Raw genomic sequence first — 16,421 nt, 5'->3', positions numbered from 1 at the left:
AGGTCTCAGGCTTGATGCTGAATATTTTCTACTCAGCAATTATTATCATTTTTCCTTATCACCTGCTTGACACTAGCTTGCCCTCTAAGCTGAGCTTCTGGCCCTTGAGAGCTGAATTACCTCCATTGATTTACTTTTTTTTGTTCAATGAAAACTTGTCTCCTTCCCCCCTCCTTTATAAAATTTGTGTCATCCAGTTGCTCATTGCCATAGGTACCTTGAATCAGATGCATTAATTTGTGAACCAAAGACATCCTTATATATAGGTCATTTTGCTCTGATCTTAGATTTTATTTGCAGCTGCTATAGATCAGTTGGCTGAGTAAGCCTTGGTAACCTGTTGATTATTTGAGCACATTGCTGTGTTCATGAGAAGTACTACCATAATGACTCAGTGATACTCAGGGATATGTATTATTATTATTGCTCAGGTGATAGCTAAATTCTTTCATTGTTTCCCCCTTCCTTACTTTCAGAATTAGAAAACAATTGAATTGTACATCATTTTTCTTGTCTTTATTTTTGGTAGTAAAAGGCATTTAAGGAATATGAATGAAGCACCAAGAAAAAACCACCAGAATATTCTTTTAAAAAAAATTAAATAATCATTTTTTATTGATTTCAGAGAGGAAGGGAGAGGAAGAGAGAGATAGAAACATGAATGATGAGAGGGAATAATTAATCAGCTGTCTCCTGCCTGCCCCCTACTGGGGATGGAGCCCACAACCGGGCATGTGCCCTTGCCTGGAATCAAACCTGGGACCCTCAGTCCTCAGGCTGACACTCTATCCACTGAACCAAACTGGAGAGGGCCCACAATCATTTTTAAAGGAGAAATTATAACAAAGGAAGAGGAAAACTTTATTTATTTATTTACTTATCTGTGTGTTTTCTTTTTCAGATTGATACACTGGCTGCAGAATACCCATCAGTAACAAACTACCTCTATGTTACCTACAATGGTCAGGTATAAACTGCCACACTGCAATATCAGAAAGCTCTAGATTTAGTAAATGGTACACATGGGGGAATACATGTCTTTTGTCTTTGGTTATCTAGTGATAATAAAGACATCATGGGGATCAGATGTGATGATGTCTTTCTGTACTTATCTTTGAGGAACTGTGTTAAGATCATGAGATCAAATAACTTTAAAGATAAGGACAATCGTTACATGAGCCATACAGCTATGCCACGTTCTAATGACTATTTAATTAAAAAATATCAAACTTATTCTTTTTACAAACAAGTAGAGCTTCTTATAGCTTTCTACTTAGAAGTTCCCAGACTCATAGAGGATGCATGTCAGCAAGAGTAAGAATGAGAAAGACGCATTCAAAGGCAGGACACATAGTTTAATTAGAGGGAAAAATAACAATGATTTAAACATCTTCTTTTTTGTCCTTTCAGGAGCATGATATCAAATTTGATGAACATGGACTGATGGTGCTGGGCTGTGGGCCATATCACATTGGTAAAGTGATAACTTATGTTTACATAGGGCTTTACAGGTTATGTAGTACTTTTCACATTTTTTTCCCCTAAAAAGTATGTAAAATAGATGCTATCATAATAAATATTTTGTAAATTAGGAAATTGAGGTTCAGAGAGATGAAGCCCAAATATATCCAACTTTTAAGTGGTACAAGTGGGACTCAAATATGGCATCTACCCAAACTCCTTCTCCTTTCATTTCATCATCATCCCTTTATCACTTTCATCATCATGAACTAAATTGAGTCACTGGGGTTGAAGAACAAATTTCACTTTGAATTTTTCTCTTCTAGCATAATATTTCACAAAGATCTATGCACATTAGCCAGAATTATGTTTGTAGATGCAGTTTCTGACATAACATAATTTCTGTTGACATCAAATGCAAAGAGCTTTTCTTATTGGTGCATAGAGCATTATATGATTTAATTAATACATTCTAACTAGAAATTGTTATATATTCCTCCCAGACACTCATAAGTAAATATTTAATAATGAATCAAGATCTATTACAGTTGCAAAGTATGTATTTAAATAGACAATGATATTTCCTAATAAGTGTATTTAACATTTAGTTTCTGTAAGACATTCTAAAATGGAAATGATAAAATAGATTACTTAAATTTATATAGTCTTAATTTGTTACTTTCAGCATAGTCTATTTTAGCTTTTTCAATTAACTAAGTGCTTTAAATGTTCCAGTTTATCAATTTTTGGCTAAATCATGGAGGACAAGTGTTTATACTTTTACTACTGTAGTTTCTTATGGCCCAAACTCTGTCACCAGGACCCACCCTTTTATTTTTCTAGACCTATCTTCCTTCCTCTTCAAATCTTACCTGATTTATGCAAAAAATTCTGCATTACTCTATGGCCCAGGGAAGACTAGCTGAGATGACAATCAAATCTACATTTAATTGATAGTGAGAATCAACTTGCTACTACATTTGCATAACTTATTCTGACAACAATTTTTAGGAGACAAAGTCTGAATGCCAAGAATGAGTACAAATCCTAGAACTTTCAGTTCTATGGCATCCCAATAGAGGTGATATTTTGAGCCATTTAAGGCCATTATTATACTTCAAATTACTTCTTAGAAGGTCACTCACTCTGCATGGGGTGGCCTTGCCAACCTCAAAAGGATATGCTTGCAAAGGACAGGACTTCTAATCGATTAAGATATGTCAGAGCTACAAGGCACCTCAGGGGGATCCTTGGGTTTAGCCTTCAGCCAGCAGGGCAGGTGGAAGGACTGAAACAAAAACTCAAGTATTCTGATCGCTGACTGAACTACCTTTGTGTACTGAGGACAATACGTTTCCTCTGAGTTTCTTTTCAGTAAATGAGGGCTGTTTTTTGTTATCATTACAATGATCTCCCATTAACTTTGAGGTTCTGTATGCTGCATGTATAGATATGCCCTATTGCAGGACTTAGCATATAAAACAAGCCGACATGTCATTGTTGTTTAACTAGTCGCTGTTTTTCCTGCGATTAAGATAGTACACATAATGGATCTGAAATTTATATTTTGGAGTTTTAAAAAATTGAATTGAAAAAGAGGGAAGGAAGGGGCAAATAAATGAAATGTAGCCAGAAAAAAAAATAATGGAAAGGGCATTAGCTTCCTTAGCTTGAACTGACTGGCAATATAGTATTTGTGCTACTCTTTGTGTTGTAACTTCAAGCGTCTCCTACCTCTTTTCCCAATCTCACCGTCTCTGCAGGCAGCAGTGTGGAATTTGATTGGTGTGCCGTCTCCAGTATCCGCACGCTGCGTCAACTTGGCAAGAAGACTGTGGTGGTGAATTGCAACCCTGAGACCGTGAGCACAGACTTTGATGAGTGTGACAAACTGTACTTTGAAGAGTTGTCTTTGGAGAGAATCCTAGACATCTACCACCAGGAGGTAAAAAAAAGGAAAGAAAAATATATGCAGTGCACACTTTATATATGTGCTCCTGTATATAGATTTATACTGTAATTCCTCTCGGGATTAAAAAGCTGTCAGTGTCTTCTATTGTCTAATTCTGTAGTGAAACTCTAAAAAGAACCACCCCAGCATTAGATTCTCGAGGCCTTCCTTGGCTCAGAATGATTATCTTTCATACAAAACTCACTCCTTCTTTCTAAGCATTCCAGCTATATTAAAAACTCCTCTTGGTAACAAGTGCCAGGCACATATTCACTAGTACAAAGCAACCCCGGTAGATAATTTGCAGAATGATTGAATGGTCATCCAGACATACAACAAGCAACCTCTCTCTAGTTCATGAACTTCATAAGGAAGCACAGTTCCCAGAGGAGAGAAGTTGCTTGTTAACAAAGGACCAGCTAATTCTTTGTGCTGTCAGATGAAGCCATTAGTTTTCCATTTTAGATTGACGAGACCATTCCAAGTGATTTTTTGGGAGCATTTTCCTACAGTTGCTCCTCCACTCCCACTCTAATATTATTGAGTGTATCTTCCCTGTGGGTGCAGATGATCAGTACTTACGTTCTTCTTTTGTCAATGAATGATATGAGTGTAAAGATGTGCTACATGCAGGTACTGTGAAGGTAACACGAGGCTTATGGTTGAAATCCCATTGTAAAGTATAAAGTATAGCGCTGGAACAATGTGATGGTCTTATTAGTGTAAAGAAAAATGGACAGAAAAAATGAACAAATTTAGGATGGATGTACCATCATAGTTGTCTAGTTAGATCTGGTTTACTAACCTTTTAATATAACAAATTTGAACCATTAGGTAGAATATGCACAATGTTTACTTTTCTCTCTGCCACGGTTTTCCTAACGATTCCATAATATTCATTTCAGATGCATAGGTGGGGATCAAAATAACTGCCGTCTACAAATGTTTCTTGAGCACCTTTTAAATGCCAGGTTTAGCAAGACAGAGAGCAATACAGCCTTCCCTTCAAGGCATTAAAATAAAACTGGATTCATGACATAAATATGTGAAAAATTACATAATTATTTAAAAATATTAAGCATTGCAGGCAGTAGCAGCAGGCATTTTACACACATAATTAGTCATTTCCCCAGGAATTCTTTAAGAAAAGATTAGAAGCGTCTGTGACTGCCTTTGGATATAGTTGCATATGGATATTAATGAGTTCCTTTCGCTATAACTGTATTCAGTGTGATAGAAGTAAATAAATTGCCCTTTTTGAAGCTAATTGGCAATTAAAGTGCTACTATATATTATAATGTTATTTTAAATGTTATTTTGGAGAACTTAAGAACAATATTCAATTAATGTATTCTTCAGACTATCCTACGAAATTACACAAATCACACATACGTGTACAAATATGTGTATGTATTTTTCTTTTCATGAGCTGGTTGTGTCTCTCCTCATAGCAGGCTGCACAGTCTCTCATCACAAGTATTTCTCAACCTTCATGAGACTGTCCTTATCTGACCTTGGATGCCCCTAGTGAGGCTGAGGGCATTGAGGCATTCCGTAGTAAATTTGCTGAAAATTGGAAGCACATCTAAACTTATTGAAAAGCACACAGTTGAGTCACTTAGAAGGGCAATGGGCTTTCCCAATGATGTCTAGCTCCCTGAGATGAGAGAAAATATGACGGCTCTCTTGACCCAGGTCTGTTGGTCTAGTTCAGGATCAAAACAGTTTCCATGGCATCAAGGGAGTGCTTCTAAAGAAACACGAAGGAGAAATAAAAAAGGTGACATGCCCTGTGAGTACAGCTGGTTGCTTTGAAGGGAGTCTTGATCAGAGGCTGAGTGAGAAGGGATGCTGGGGATGCTGAAATCGCCTTCCTACTTGCTCTTATTTTTTTAAAAATAGAAAATGTTATAATGATATATTCCTTTGGCGGCAGACATTAGCTTAGTGATAATGGTTTTTCAAAAGTAGGAAGCTAAACCAGGTTAAAAAGATACAAGCACATGTTGGTGAGAGCGATGGGCCTTTGGGAGTCAATGGAATTTGTTTAGGCCAAAGGTTTTGTTATATTTGAATGTTGCCAGTGTAGAGTATGTGAAACAATATCTAAATTGTAGAATATTTTATTTCAGTAACTTACTTGAAACTATTTAGATGTTAAGTGATTATGATGATGATGATCTACTTGTGTGAGATACCGGGCTCTCTAAGCCCCTGAAAGTTCTATACTTGGAGTTGGGGCTATTTTCAAATAGAATTCTTCCAGAAAACTGTCCTATATTAACTTTGTCCTATGAGCATGTTCTTTTCTACTGAATTCCTTCTGCTATGTGACCAAAACTTCACTACACCATCTCACCATTACTCTCAGCCATTCCTGTGGGGAAGATTTGTCTGCCCAGTGATGAGCTGTGTTTCTGGAGGTCAATAATGGGCATAGGGCTTTGCCAGTGAAAGTTTTTCTATCTACCACTTTTCAAAAAGAATGTTTTAGCAGAAGCCGGTTTGGCTCAGTAGTAGAGCGTCGGTCTGTGGACTGAAAGGTCCCAGGTTCGATTCCGGTCAGGGGCATGTGTACATTGGTTGCAGGCACATCCCTGGCAGGGGGTGTGCAAGAGGCAGCTGGTCGATGTTTCTCTCTCATCGACGTTTCTGGCTCTCTATTCCTCTCTCCTCTTCTCTGTAAAAAATATCAATAAAATATATATATATATTTTTAAAAAGAATGTTTTAGAATAGCTCTTCTTATATTCTGTAATATTAACCACCTCTGAAACCAGCTAGAAAAATCATTAGCTTAAAATTCAAAGATTAAACACAGCTGCTTTACAAAGTTTAGAATTGAGTTCAACTAAGAAAGATGGGCAAGTCATGTACCTTTACCAAGCCTCAGTTTCTTTAGACATAAAAGAGTAATGACTGCCTCAGAGAGACACAGTGAAGGTCATACAGAGAGTCTACCGTATGCAGTAACAAGTAGCAGTTTATGTTATTATTGTTTTTGCAACTTGTTAATCTCTTAAAAAATAAAAATCTATTTCATACAGCTATTTTGGAAAAAATGTTGATATATTTATTAAAGAAAGATTTATTTAATCTTTGAATCTTTTAACTCAACTTTAAGCTCCCATTTAGTTCAGTTAACTCCAAATTTTGCTCCCCTAATTTTAGAGATTATTTTGAAGTCATTCACATATGAGACTTTGTATACATTTATTTGAGAAGAATTTATTTTTAAGCTTTTAAAATATTAACACCATTCATAAGCTAAAAATGAGCAAATACAAATATTATTACAAAAAGAATTCTTAACATTTTTGAAAAACTGCATATTGAATATAAAAATGATGATAAAAGTAGCTAAAATACATTTGTAAATATGCAGAACTTTAGATTATGATTTTCAATACAATTTACAATGCGTTTAAGCATTCAATTGTTTGTGTAGGCAGAACTATAATTTCTGAAATTAGCTTCTTTTTTTTAATAGAGTATTTCATAATGATTTCAAATAACGATGAAATGCATTTGGTACATATCTATTACTTCACCAATTCTAATATTTAATTAGTAGGTCATTAAAGTAAACACACATTATGTCAAAATCAATGGCCTGAATATTAATATTATATTTTCTAATATGAATACTAATGTCATTTATACACTTGTATAAAACTTTTTAATGTTTATTTTTATTTAATCTTCCTAGTGACCTTGTGAGGTAGGTAGGTACTATTGTGCTAATTTCACAGATAAAAATTCTGCACCTTCAGGTGAGTTTCACAGAGGTGGGATCCAAGAAGGGAAGTGTCTTCCAACTTCAAATCCAGTTCCCAACAGCCCACACGAGCTCCCCCTCACCACTGGAACACCAGTCTTGAGAAACTCTGAGATTTTGTGTGTGCTTTCTTCTTTTTCAACGTTGAAGTTTTGACTCGTAATAGAGGATTAAGGTTAAAGATTCGGGACTGATTGTAAGGCAAACAGTAAGGAAATAGGATCTAAAAAAATCAGTTAGAGTCCTGCAGACAGGCTCCAAGGTAGCAGGAAAGCAGAGAAGATGCTAAAATAGGAGGTAGGATTTAGACTGCACTTTGGCTTAAGGAGAGTGGGAGTTTAGATAAGAAGAGGAGAAAAAGAGGAAGGAAACAAGAGCAGGGGAAAGTAAGAAGTGCAGGAAGCTATGGCTGGGGGGAGTGAGCCCAGGCTTCTGCCTGGGGCCAGGTGAAGTGATGATCGGTAGTTTGGAAAGTTTTAATTGCTCTGTTGGTAATGAGTTTCCACTTTATCCTTCAGACGATGAGCACCCTTAGAGAACTCTGAGTATAGGAGTAACTTGTAGGATAATTAATCTCAGTGTGAATGGGTGGGCCGGGAGAGAACAGAAGAGGCCAATGTTAGAAAGATGGATCTGAATCCACTTAGGAAGTTACAGCAGCAGCCCAAGAATAAATTGATTTCAGTGTAGAGTATGCGATAAAAATATTTATGCGTTCGATTTTCTTTTTCTAACCGTCACACTTGCAGGTGTAATTGTAAGGAACTCATCTATGGTAGTGATGTGGAGTTGTATGGGACCTTACATGAAAGCGCCTGGCAAGTCAGAATTAAGTCCATCTATCTCTCTGTGGCACAACCTAATATGATCCATTGACAGGAGAAGTGAAACCATCACCGTCATGCCAATCATTTTCCATAAGGAAATGGAGGCAGTTGTTCAGGATGGTGAAGCTGCCTCAGTGGCTGATGTTGCACACGTCTCTTCCAGGCCTGCAGTGGCTGCATCATCTCCGTGGGAGGTCAGATCCCAAACAACCTGGCAGTGCCTCTGTACAAGAACGGCGTGAAGATCATGGGCACCAGCCCGCTGCAGATCGACAGGGCCGAGGACCGCTCCATCTTCTCTGCCGTCCTGGATGAGCTGAAGGTGGCGCAGGCACCCTGGAAAGCTGTGAACACTTTGGTGAGGAGAGAATCCCCTGCCTGTGTTCCATGTTCTCCTTTGAAGAGTCACAACTTGCGTATTAACTACTGTAGGTGTTAACAGTGAATTTAAAGTTGTTGTATTTCCATGATTGCAGTGAAATGTTGGTTATAAATTGGTAGGAGTCTTCTCATAAAGATTCAGACAATGAAGAAAAGTTCAAACTCGTTTTGAATTAGGTGTGTTATGTAGAATTAGGAACTAGGCATTTTATGTATCCTGATGTCCAATTTACATTTTAATGGTGTCTTTTGAGAATGAAAAAAGTTGGGTTGCTACTTACAAAGGATCTGTTCTGCATTTTCATGGACTATTTTAAACTACTTATACATTTTTGTTGTTGTTTTCCTTCCTTAGAATGAGGCACTGGACTTCGCGAAGTCTGTGGGCTACCCCTGCTTGTTGAGACCTTCCTATGTTTTGAGGTAATATATTGTTTTCCAAACAATGATTTAAAAATGAAGGGATAAGCATGCGGTGTGCTAATAGCAATAGGCTCTGATGTCTAGTAATTTGTAAGTCCATCATCAGTCCCAAAACCAGCACAGCTAAATTGAGGACCAATGTCACAGTCCTCCAGTTTGATGCTTTTCCTTCAGGGAGTGGCAACTGGAAGACACTACAGTTCTGTATCTTAGAAGCATGGTTTCCAGCATCTTCTGGCCAAATTATGGGGGGATAATTTTACATTAGAGAAGAGGACAATTAAAGAAAAAACAAACCAAAATAAATTTGAGCTATCTCTCCTCAGCCTCTGTTTTCTATTACCTGGAAATGACAGCTTCTTTTTTATTGTTGTCAGCACCTTCTGATGGTGCCCCTGGTTTGAATTTTTGAGTTTTTGAGCTCACATTTTTTTTAAATAGATGAATTACAATGGTGAGGGAATGGGCAGCGAGGATCTTTTATATTAAAACTTGAAACTAAGACCTATCATCAAAGGAGAAGTTGTGAATTATCACTTCCTCTCTTCAGATGTTACCACATGTAAGGAGCTACTTCAGTGAACAGGGGATAATAAGAGAAACACAATTTGCTGTGCACAATTTGAAAGTGTAAATGGAATTTGAGATGGGATCCTTTAAAATAATGAAAAATTTCAAATGAGGTAGAAAACTTTCTTCTTTATTCAAATGACATTTTGTATAAACCACAGTCCAGTAATACTACTCGTTTGAGATATTACTGTTAGTTTAGTTTAAACACACAAATATTGAAGGGAGGATTCCAGAAAGCAGCTTTGATTATGGTATTTTCTTTCTCATCTTCATATCTTTGTTTTAGTTTCCTATACTGTGAATTATCAGTGTTATAGCCTTAGCATTCCTGTCTTAAATAGATAAAGAAATTGAAAACTCTTTATATAAAATTTTGTAATAGAGTAGAAAAGGTAAAAAAAAATAATAATACTTTTAAACATGGAAGTAGAAAGTAACATTTGTTCCTTATTCCCTCCCCCCCTTAGTCTTCCTTCTTTCCTCGCCTTCCATTCCACTTTGAAAACATCAATATTCAGAGGAAATAGATTTCAGATAGCGTTCTTTCTGAAGTATTTAAAAAGAAGGACACAGTTGAATACCTTTCAGTCACATACTGTACATTATGTTTGCAAATGTTACTAAAAAATAGATTCTTGTGTATCCTGGTTGAGATGGTAGTCTGACCTGTTTAGGCTGGGTAATGAACTCTGAAGAAACAGAGTTAGAGAAACAAGATCCTGAGAGGAATCTGTTAAGGTTCAAGCATTACCTGGAACCAATAGAGTGAAAACAAGTAAATCAGAAAGGACAAACGTTGGAGATGTGTCATCCTAAAGCTGCCATGGTTTTCTTTGGGCAGTATCATAAGTCTAACACCCACTTGTCACACTTCAGTGACTTTTTACTTTGGTCACTTATTCTGTTGATTAAATTGGAGTCAAGTCTCAATTTAGAAAAAGGTATCTTTTTACTTACTCTGGTTTCCTGGACCCTTTCTGAGAAACAATCAAGTCTAGGATGCTCTACTTCCAAACTGGTAAAGAAACTGACCTGTTTCCCCCCACCTCTTTTCCCAGCGGGTCTGCCATGAATGTGGTCTTCACTGAGGATGAGATGAAAAGATTCCTGGAGGAAGCCACTAGAGTCTCTCAGGTAGGGTGCAATTTCCCTCTGTGGATATTTACCTCTTCTGTTAATTGCTACTTTACTTCATGTGTTGTTTTTCTTTGCATACCATGTTGTTAGGACGGTTTTCATTTTTCTTTTACCCACTAGTCTTCTACAGGTAAGGGAATAAAAAAATCAAGTGAATTTACTTTTAGATTTTTAGGGCGAGTTGAAGAAGAGGATACCCAGTGCATAGTTGATCACAATAGAGTTTTGTATGACTTTAGACTCCGGGAGCTGGTTGGATAAACATCCAGTCTGATCATGGGTGAGATGCTGGTTAAGTTCTCCATGGACTCCCCAGCTTAAGGGCTGCCCTAGATGCTCATGAACCCTGATTTTTAATTCTCATCTCTGGAGAGACTTTGCCTTAGTCAGTCTCGAAACTTTAATGGTAAATGCTTTCCCTCACCTGTTGCTTTTTTTTTTCCACGTTGGTATATTCCATTTTAGTTAATAAAAATGTTTGTAGTTTTGTGGTGATTCTACCATCTTCCTACACTAACGCAGCTTTTATTTCTCCTTTGGTGTTACCTCAGTGCAACCCATTTAAGATTTGCCCAGTGGGATTATTGATCTGCAGATCTTGTAATGTAGTGGATGAAAGTGATGTTTCCTTTTAAAAGCTAGTTGTGGATATATATATATACATACATATATATATATATGTATATATATATATATGAGATATATATGTATATATATATATATGAGAGGAGAGAGAGAGAGAGAGAGAGAGAGAGAGAGAGAGAGCGAGCGCACAACTTATAGAAAGGAGTTTGATGCGAGGTGAGTGGAATTTGGAGGGAGCTGAAATCAGAAGCCTTTCAAAGGGGAATAAAGAACATATGTTCCTGCATATATGAAGCTTGACCTTTCTTCTGTGTGAGGGTTTCCGCCCGCCCACCACCACCTTTGGGCAGTGAAGAGAGTGGATAAACATGAAGAGTGATAAGATACAAGAAGCGTAAAGAAAGAAAACCAAGTGGGTTTAAAATTCACTTTTGTGTGACAGTCAGACAACACGAAGGACGGACTCTCCCCGATGGGCCAGTTTTCACTAATGTGCTCAGGAGTGAGACACCGCCCGCTGTTGGATTCTCTGCCAACAGTCCTGTTGTACTCCCCTTTGGAGAAACCAGCAGCTAGGTCAGCCGGTCTCATGTGAGTGAGGAGGCAGGGATCCCCCCCCCCTTTTTTTTTTTGCCTGAACATTGGATCTCATAGGGCTTCTATTTGTTAGACTGTTTAAAAAGTCTAACATATATATTCCTGCTAGCGTATAAATAGAATGCTTACAGGACCAATATGTTAAATAGAAATAACCTGACTGAGTACTTTCCGTTGCAAGTCTCCTGATCAAACTATAGCAGAATCTTGTACACTCAATACTCAATGCAGGGACTTTAGAGTAAACTACCCCCCCCCCTCCAATCAGTCACTCATCTATTTATGAATGTATTCATATTTAGCACCTGCTATGTAATGGTATTGTTCTCAGTAACAGGGGTTATACTCATCAAAAGATAGGTCAGCCTCTGTTCACATGGAGGTCTCTCTTTGCTAGAGACATCAGAAAATTATAATTAAACACAAATATGATGAGCATTACAGTAGAAAAAGATACATGATGCTGAGGTATAGTATATAAGTATTGGGTTCCAGTTCCCGAAGAAGAGATTTTTAGATGGATTTAAACTGGTTGATTCGTAATTAAAAGATTTACATCGTGGGTGTAAGAAGGAAGAAAGAACAGCATTGTAAAGACCTGAAATCTGAGGAAAAGCATGAAGTTTCTAGAAACTGATCAAACGTTTACTCTATGGCTAAGATGCCGAGCATGGCGAAAAAGATAAGTGTAGGAAGACAGAAAGAACCTGAAACAACAATGACATATCATTATTAATAAAATACAGATTTTATTTCATAAGTTACCTGCAACTCTGGAAACAGAAAAGGAACCCCATGATGCCCTCTCTTTAGTGCCCTCTTTTTCCTAACTCACCTAGAAGTCTATATTTGAAATTTCAAACCTCATGTTCGGTTCACTGAGTCCTTAAACTTGGGAAGCAGCCTCTGTCTCGCTGTAAACAGAGAATTGCCTGTTCTTACAAAACAAGTTGGCTCATGTGCTTGTGTAGTGTGCTAGCAGTAAGTTTTTTGCAAGTATTGCCCTGGTATTTGCTGAAGGTACACCGCTTACCTGACAATACACAGATAATTTCAGCTAACAGTTCTGCCCTCCCGTTCTCCCTGGTGACAGGAACACCCAGTGGTGCTGACGAAATTTATTGAGGGGGCCCGGGAAGTTGAAATGGATGCTGTTGGCAAAGAAGGAAGAGTAAGTACTTGATCCCTGTCTCCCCATCCCTGTTTTCCCATCAAATAATATTTTTCTTGGCAGTTTTGAAACATAACACAGATCAGAATTTATGATTTATACAAAACAGGTCTTTAATAATAATGGACAAGCTTCTCAGTCGCAATAATTTTCAAATTCACTGACAGCTCTGTTGGTGTTCATGGGTATCACATTTCCTATGTCTCATACTGTTAGAATTTCTCTTTGATGATATTCAAAATTAATTATCATCTGGTACTCAACATTCTTTTTGAATAGATTTTTTCGCTCTCATTTTCTTTTGTTTGAGTTTCCTTTTATGTTCCAGTGGATATTATAAAAACATCCAATGCTTTTCTTTCAGAAGTTCCTAATTGAATCCTTAGTTTTTCTTCTCTCTGGATTTTCCATCTACCCCCTTTTTAATGAGTTGATAAAGGCAAAACCAAACAGTAGTGTGGATAATGATAATAACATAAAATTGGCTTACATATCACGTCTCATATTGCTAATGCAATGAAAGCATCCAACTTCAGGGAGAAACAAAAATGTGAAGAATGTGTTCCTTCAGTTTGCTAGTTGTGTAGTCAGGAACTTATGATTTATCTGGCAATATAGAAAGTTATGTAATTTAAGAAGTCCATGTCCTTTTATTTCCTTTAAGGAAATATTAAAGATCAGCCTTTGTCTTCTACTGTGCAGAGGCCACAAAACACTATTGAGGATGTCAAATTATTTTTGTCTTCTAAGTTAACAGTTCAAAATGAGGTGTTTTTGTGATTTTTTTTGGAAAAAAAAATCTATACAATAATGATGACTTCTTACCACAGAATCATATAATTTAAATGGAAGCATCCTTAGGAATATTTATTTTAACCCCACAATCTCCAAAGATGAACTTTTTTTTTTTTTTTTTTTTTTTTTACCGCATTCAGGTTATAATGTTTTGTTTTGAGGTCTTTTTTTCTATATCTCACATATTCCTTCTTCAAACTAAGATGTACTTTCCTATAATTTTTCTCCCTGACTTCCTGACCTTCAGAATTATAGAGCATATGTTTAAAAAAAGTCTTTCTACTTTTCTAATAGTTTAAATTTTCTAATAGTTTTAATAATAGTTAACTATTATACTTTTCTAATAGTTTAAATATTTGAGAATGAGTTATGAAATAAGAGGAATGTAGTCGTACCAGTGCAGAAGTGGGGGATATAAGACTGGCTTAGAAAAATTCATATTCTTGTTCAATTTTGTGCTGGTAAAGTTGTTCTGTTGTTCTGATTCGGCTCCAAGTTGCAAGATAAGCTCTTGCCCTAAGCTTTTCTCAGACATGGACCAATCCTCATCATCCTGGCCCACCTCTTTTGGAAAGTTTCCAAGTTATTCAGATTATTTTAACGAGTCACATTCAGAAATGGACGCAGTGCTTAGGATATATAATATTTATAAAGTTCATTTGGTCTATTGCCTCCTCATTTCTGGACACTGTAAAAAATTAAGTGCTTGCTATGCACTAAATATCATGCCAGACACTGAATATGTCTTCTCTTTCATCCTCACAAACATTCTTTGAGACAGACACTGCTGCTATTCCCATCTTATCAGATCTTGCCCAGGTCACAGAACTGTAAATGATAGCAGGACTGAGACTCAGATGTCACTGTGCTTTAAGTCATCTATAAATATGATAAGCAAATTGTAGCTATAGCTTAAGTCTTTTACAGTCACCCAATTATTCTCCGGGAATCTAAGCTTTATCGTTTGCCAAAGACACATATTATTAACATTCCGGTTACAGTGATTGGGGCCATAAATATTAGACTCCGACAGATTAAAGTTCAGAGTCCTGACTTGGCCCCATAGTAGTCACATGTACTTGAAGTATTTTATTCTTATATTACCTTAGTTTACTCACCTATAAAGGGGACAATAATATTGTCCTTTAACTTCCTTCCTCTCTCAAATTTCAGTTTAGAGATCTCTTGATCTTTATACCTGAAGTGTTCTCTCTGGTTCACCTGTTATGACATTTACCTAGCTGGATATTGATCTCTCCCATCTCCTTTTCATTTTCAGTGTCTAAAACCTAACCTGGAAGGAAGAGATAAAGATATCTCTTGTGCCTCCCAAATGCTTTCGTTTCCTATCTGTTCTTAAAACATCAATATGAGCTGGTTTAGTTGTCCTCTTTCCCTATTATTTATACCCATTCCAATCAACGGGAGAGGGAGGTAAGCTCTCCACTACGCTCAGCCTCCCCAGAAGCTATTTGTCATTGCACGGGGAGGCTTGACAAGTCTATGTACGCAGCTCCTTCTCCTCTGCTCGCCAGGGACTTGGCAAAGACACCCGTCAATGCTCCAGGCATCTTTCAGAACCACAGGGGTGGGCAAGGCAGAAGCTTCATTGAAGTAGGTGCCTGACAACTCTTACCAAACTCTTCTCCTGGCCAGGTCATCTCCCATGCCATGTCTGAACACGTGGAGGATGCTGGTGTCCACTCAGGAGACGCGACTCTGATGCTGCCCACGCAAACCATCAGCCAAGGAGCCATTGAAAAGGTCTGGTGTGAATATTTAGCACATATTATTATTTTGTCAAAAGAAGCCTAATGGTGGCTACTACTGTATTATTGTTGTTATTGTTATTATTATTGTTGTTGTTGTTGTTGGAAATGTAGCTGTCTATAAAGAGAAATTAAAGAAATGCAAATTTAAGGATCTGTAACTTTCTTTTTGGGAATTTATCTAAGATCTCTTAACACTTCATTATTGTCCTTTTGATTTAGGTGAAGGATGCTACCCGAAAGATTGCAAAGGCTTTTGCCATCTCTGGCCCATTCAACGTCCAGTTTCTTGTCAAAGGAAATGATGTCTTGGTAAGAAATGCCAAAGCATTTGAGAGGGGAGTACAGCTGTGATAGATGTTCTTGGTTTGTGTCCTTCTAGCAATCTTCCCTGTGGACACAACCACAGAGCAAGAGAGACCACCTGCCACTGTTAGTAACCGGATATAGGATGTTCACAGTGTATAATGCCCGCCTAGTTTGAAAGCACAGGCTCTTGGTGGCATTGATGTGTCAGTCACAGCTTTGGAAAGCACTCTGATCCATTGGAAAGATCACCTACAGTATAGTATATATCAGTGGTCGGCAAACGGCAGCTTGAGAGCCACATGTGGCTCTTTGGCCCCTTGAGTTTTTAGCAAAGGCAAGCTTAGGATTACCCTAATTAAGTTAATAACAATGTACCTACCTATATAGTTTAAGTTTAAAAAATTTGGCTCTCAAAAGAAATTTCAATCGTTGTACTGTTGATATTTGGCTCTGTTGACTAATGAATTTGCCAACCACTGGCATAGATGGATACAGTGACTACCATAAAGTAATTTGAGTATGTATAACAGTCATAAATTACATGCCCTGAAGTGTTGCTTTACTCTTTTCCAAAAAAAAGGAAGCTGTTTTTTATACCATTTACCAAAATATCAAAAATGTTAAATCAACTAGGTTAGTTTTAATCAATGTTGTCTATTTCATT

At 37.2% G+C, this 16,421-nt stretch overlaps 1 protein-coding gene across 1 annotated transcript in view; it reads left to right on the top strand.

Annotated features, from left to right (window-relative positions):
• CPS1 (carbamoyl-phosphate synthase 1) overlaps positions 1 to 16,421 on the top strand; it is a 111,422-nt gene that overhangs the window by 77,089 nt on the left and 17,912 nt on the right. Inside the window, exons 23-31 of the mRNA XM_036420742.2 lie at positions 902 to 967; positions 1,411 to 1,474; positions 3,225 to 3,406; positions 8,181 to 8,375; positions 8,754 to 8,821; positions 10,453 to 10,528; positions 12,807 to 12,884; positions 15,336 to 15,443; positions 15,671 to 15,760. Coding sequence (XP_036276635.1) covers positions 902 to 967; positions 1,411 to 1,474; positions 3,225 to 3,406; positions 8,181 to 8,375; positions 8,754 to 8,821; positions 10,453 to 10,528; positions 12,807 to 12,884; positions 15,336 to 15,443; positions 15,671 to 15,760 — 927 coding nt within the window. The remainder of the gene's footprint in view (positions 1 to 901; positions 968 to 1,410; positions 1,475 to 3,224; positions 3,407 to 8,180; positions 8,376 to 8,753; positions 8,822 to 10,452; positions 10,529 to 12,806; positions 12,885 to 15,335; positions 15,444 to 15,670; positions 15,761 to 16,421) is intronic.

The sequence above is a fragment of the Pipistrellus kuhlii genome, unplaced genomic scaffold, assembly GCF_014108245.1.
Source record: "Pipistrellus kuhlii isolate mPipKuh1 unplaced genomic scaffold, mPipKuh1.p scaffold_m20_p_7, whole genome shotgun sequence".
In the NCBI taxonomy this organism is placed as follows: Eukaryota; Metazoa; Chordata; class Mammalia; order Chiroptera; family Vespertilionidae; genus Pipistrellus; species Pipistrellus kuhlii.
Note: the sequence above shows the minus strand (reverse complement) of the source record. Positions and strands in the feature narration are given on the sequence as shown.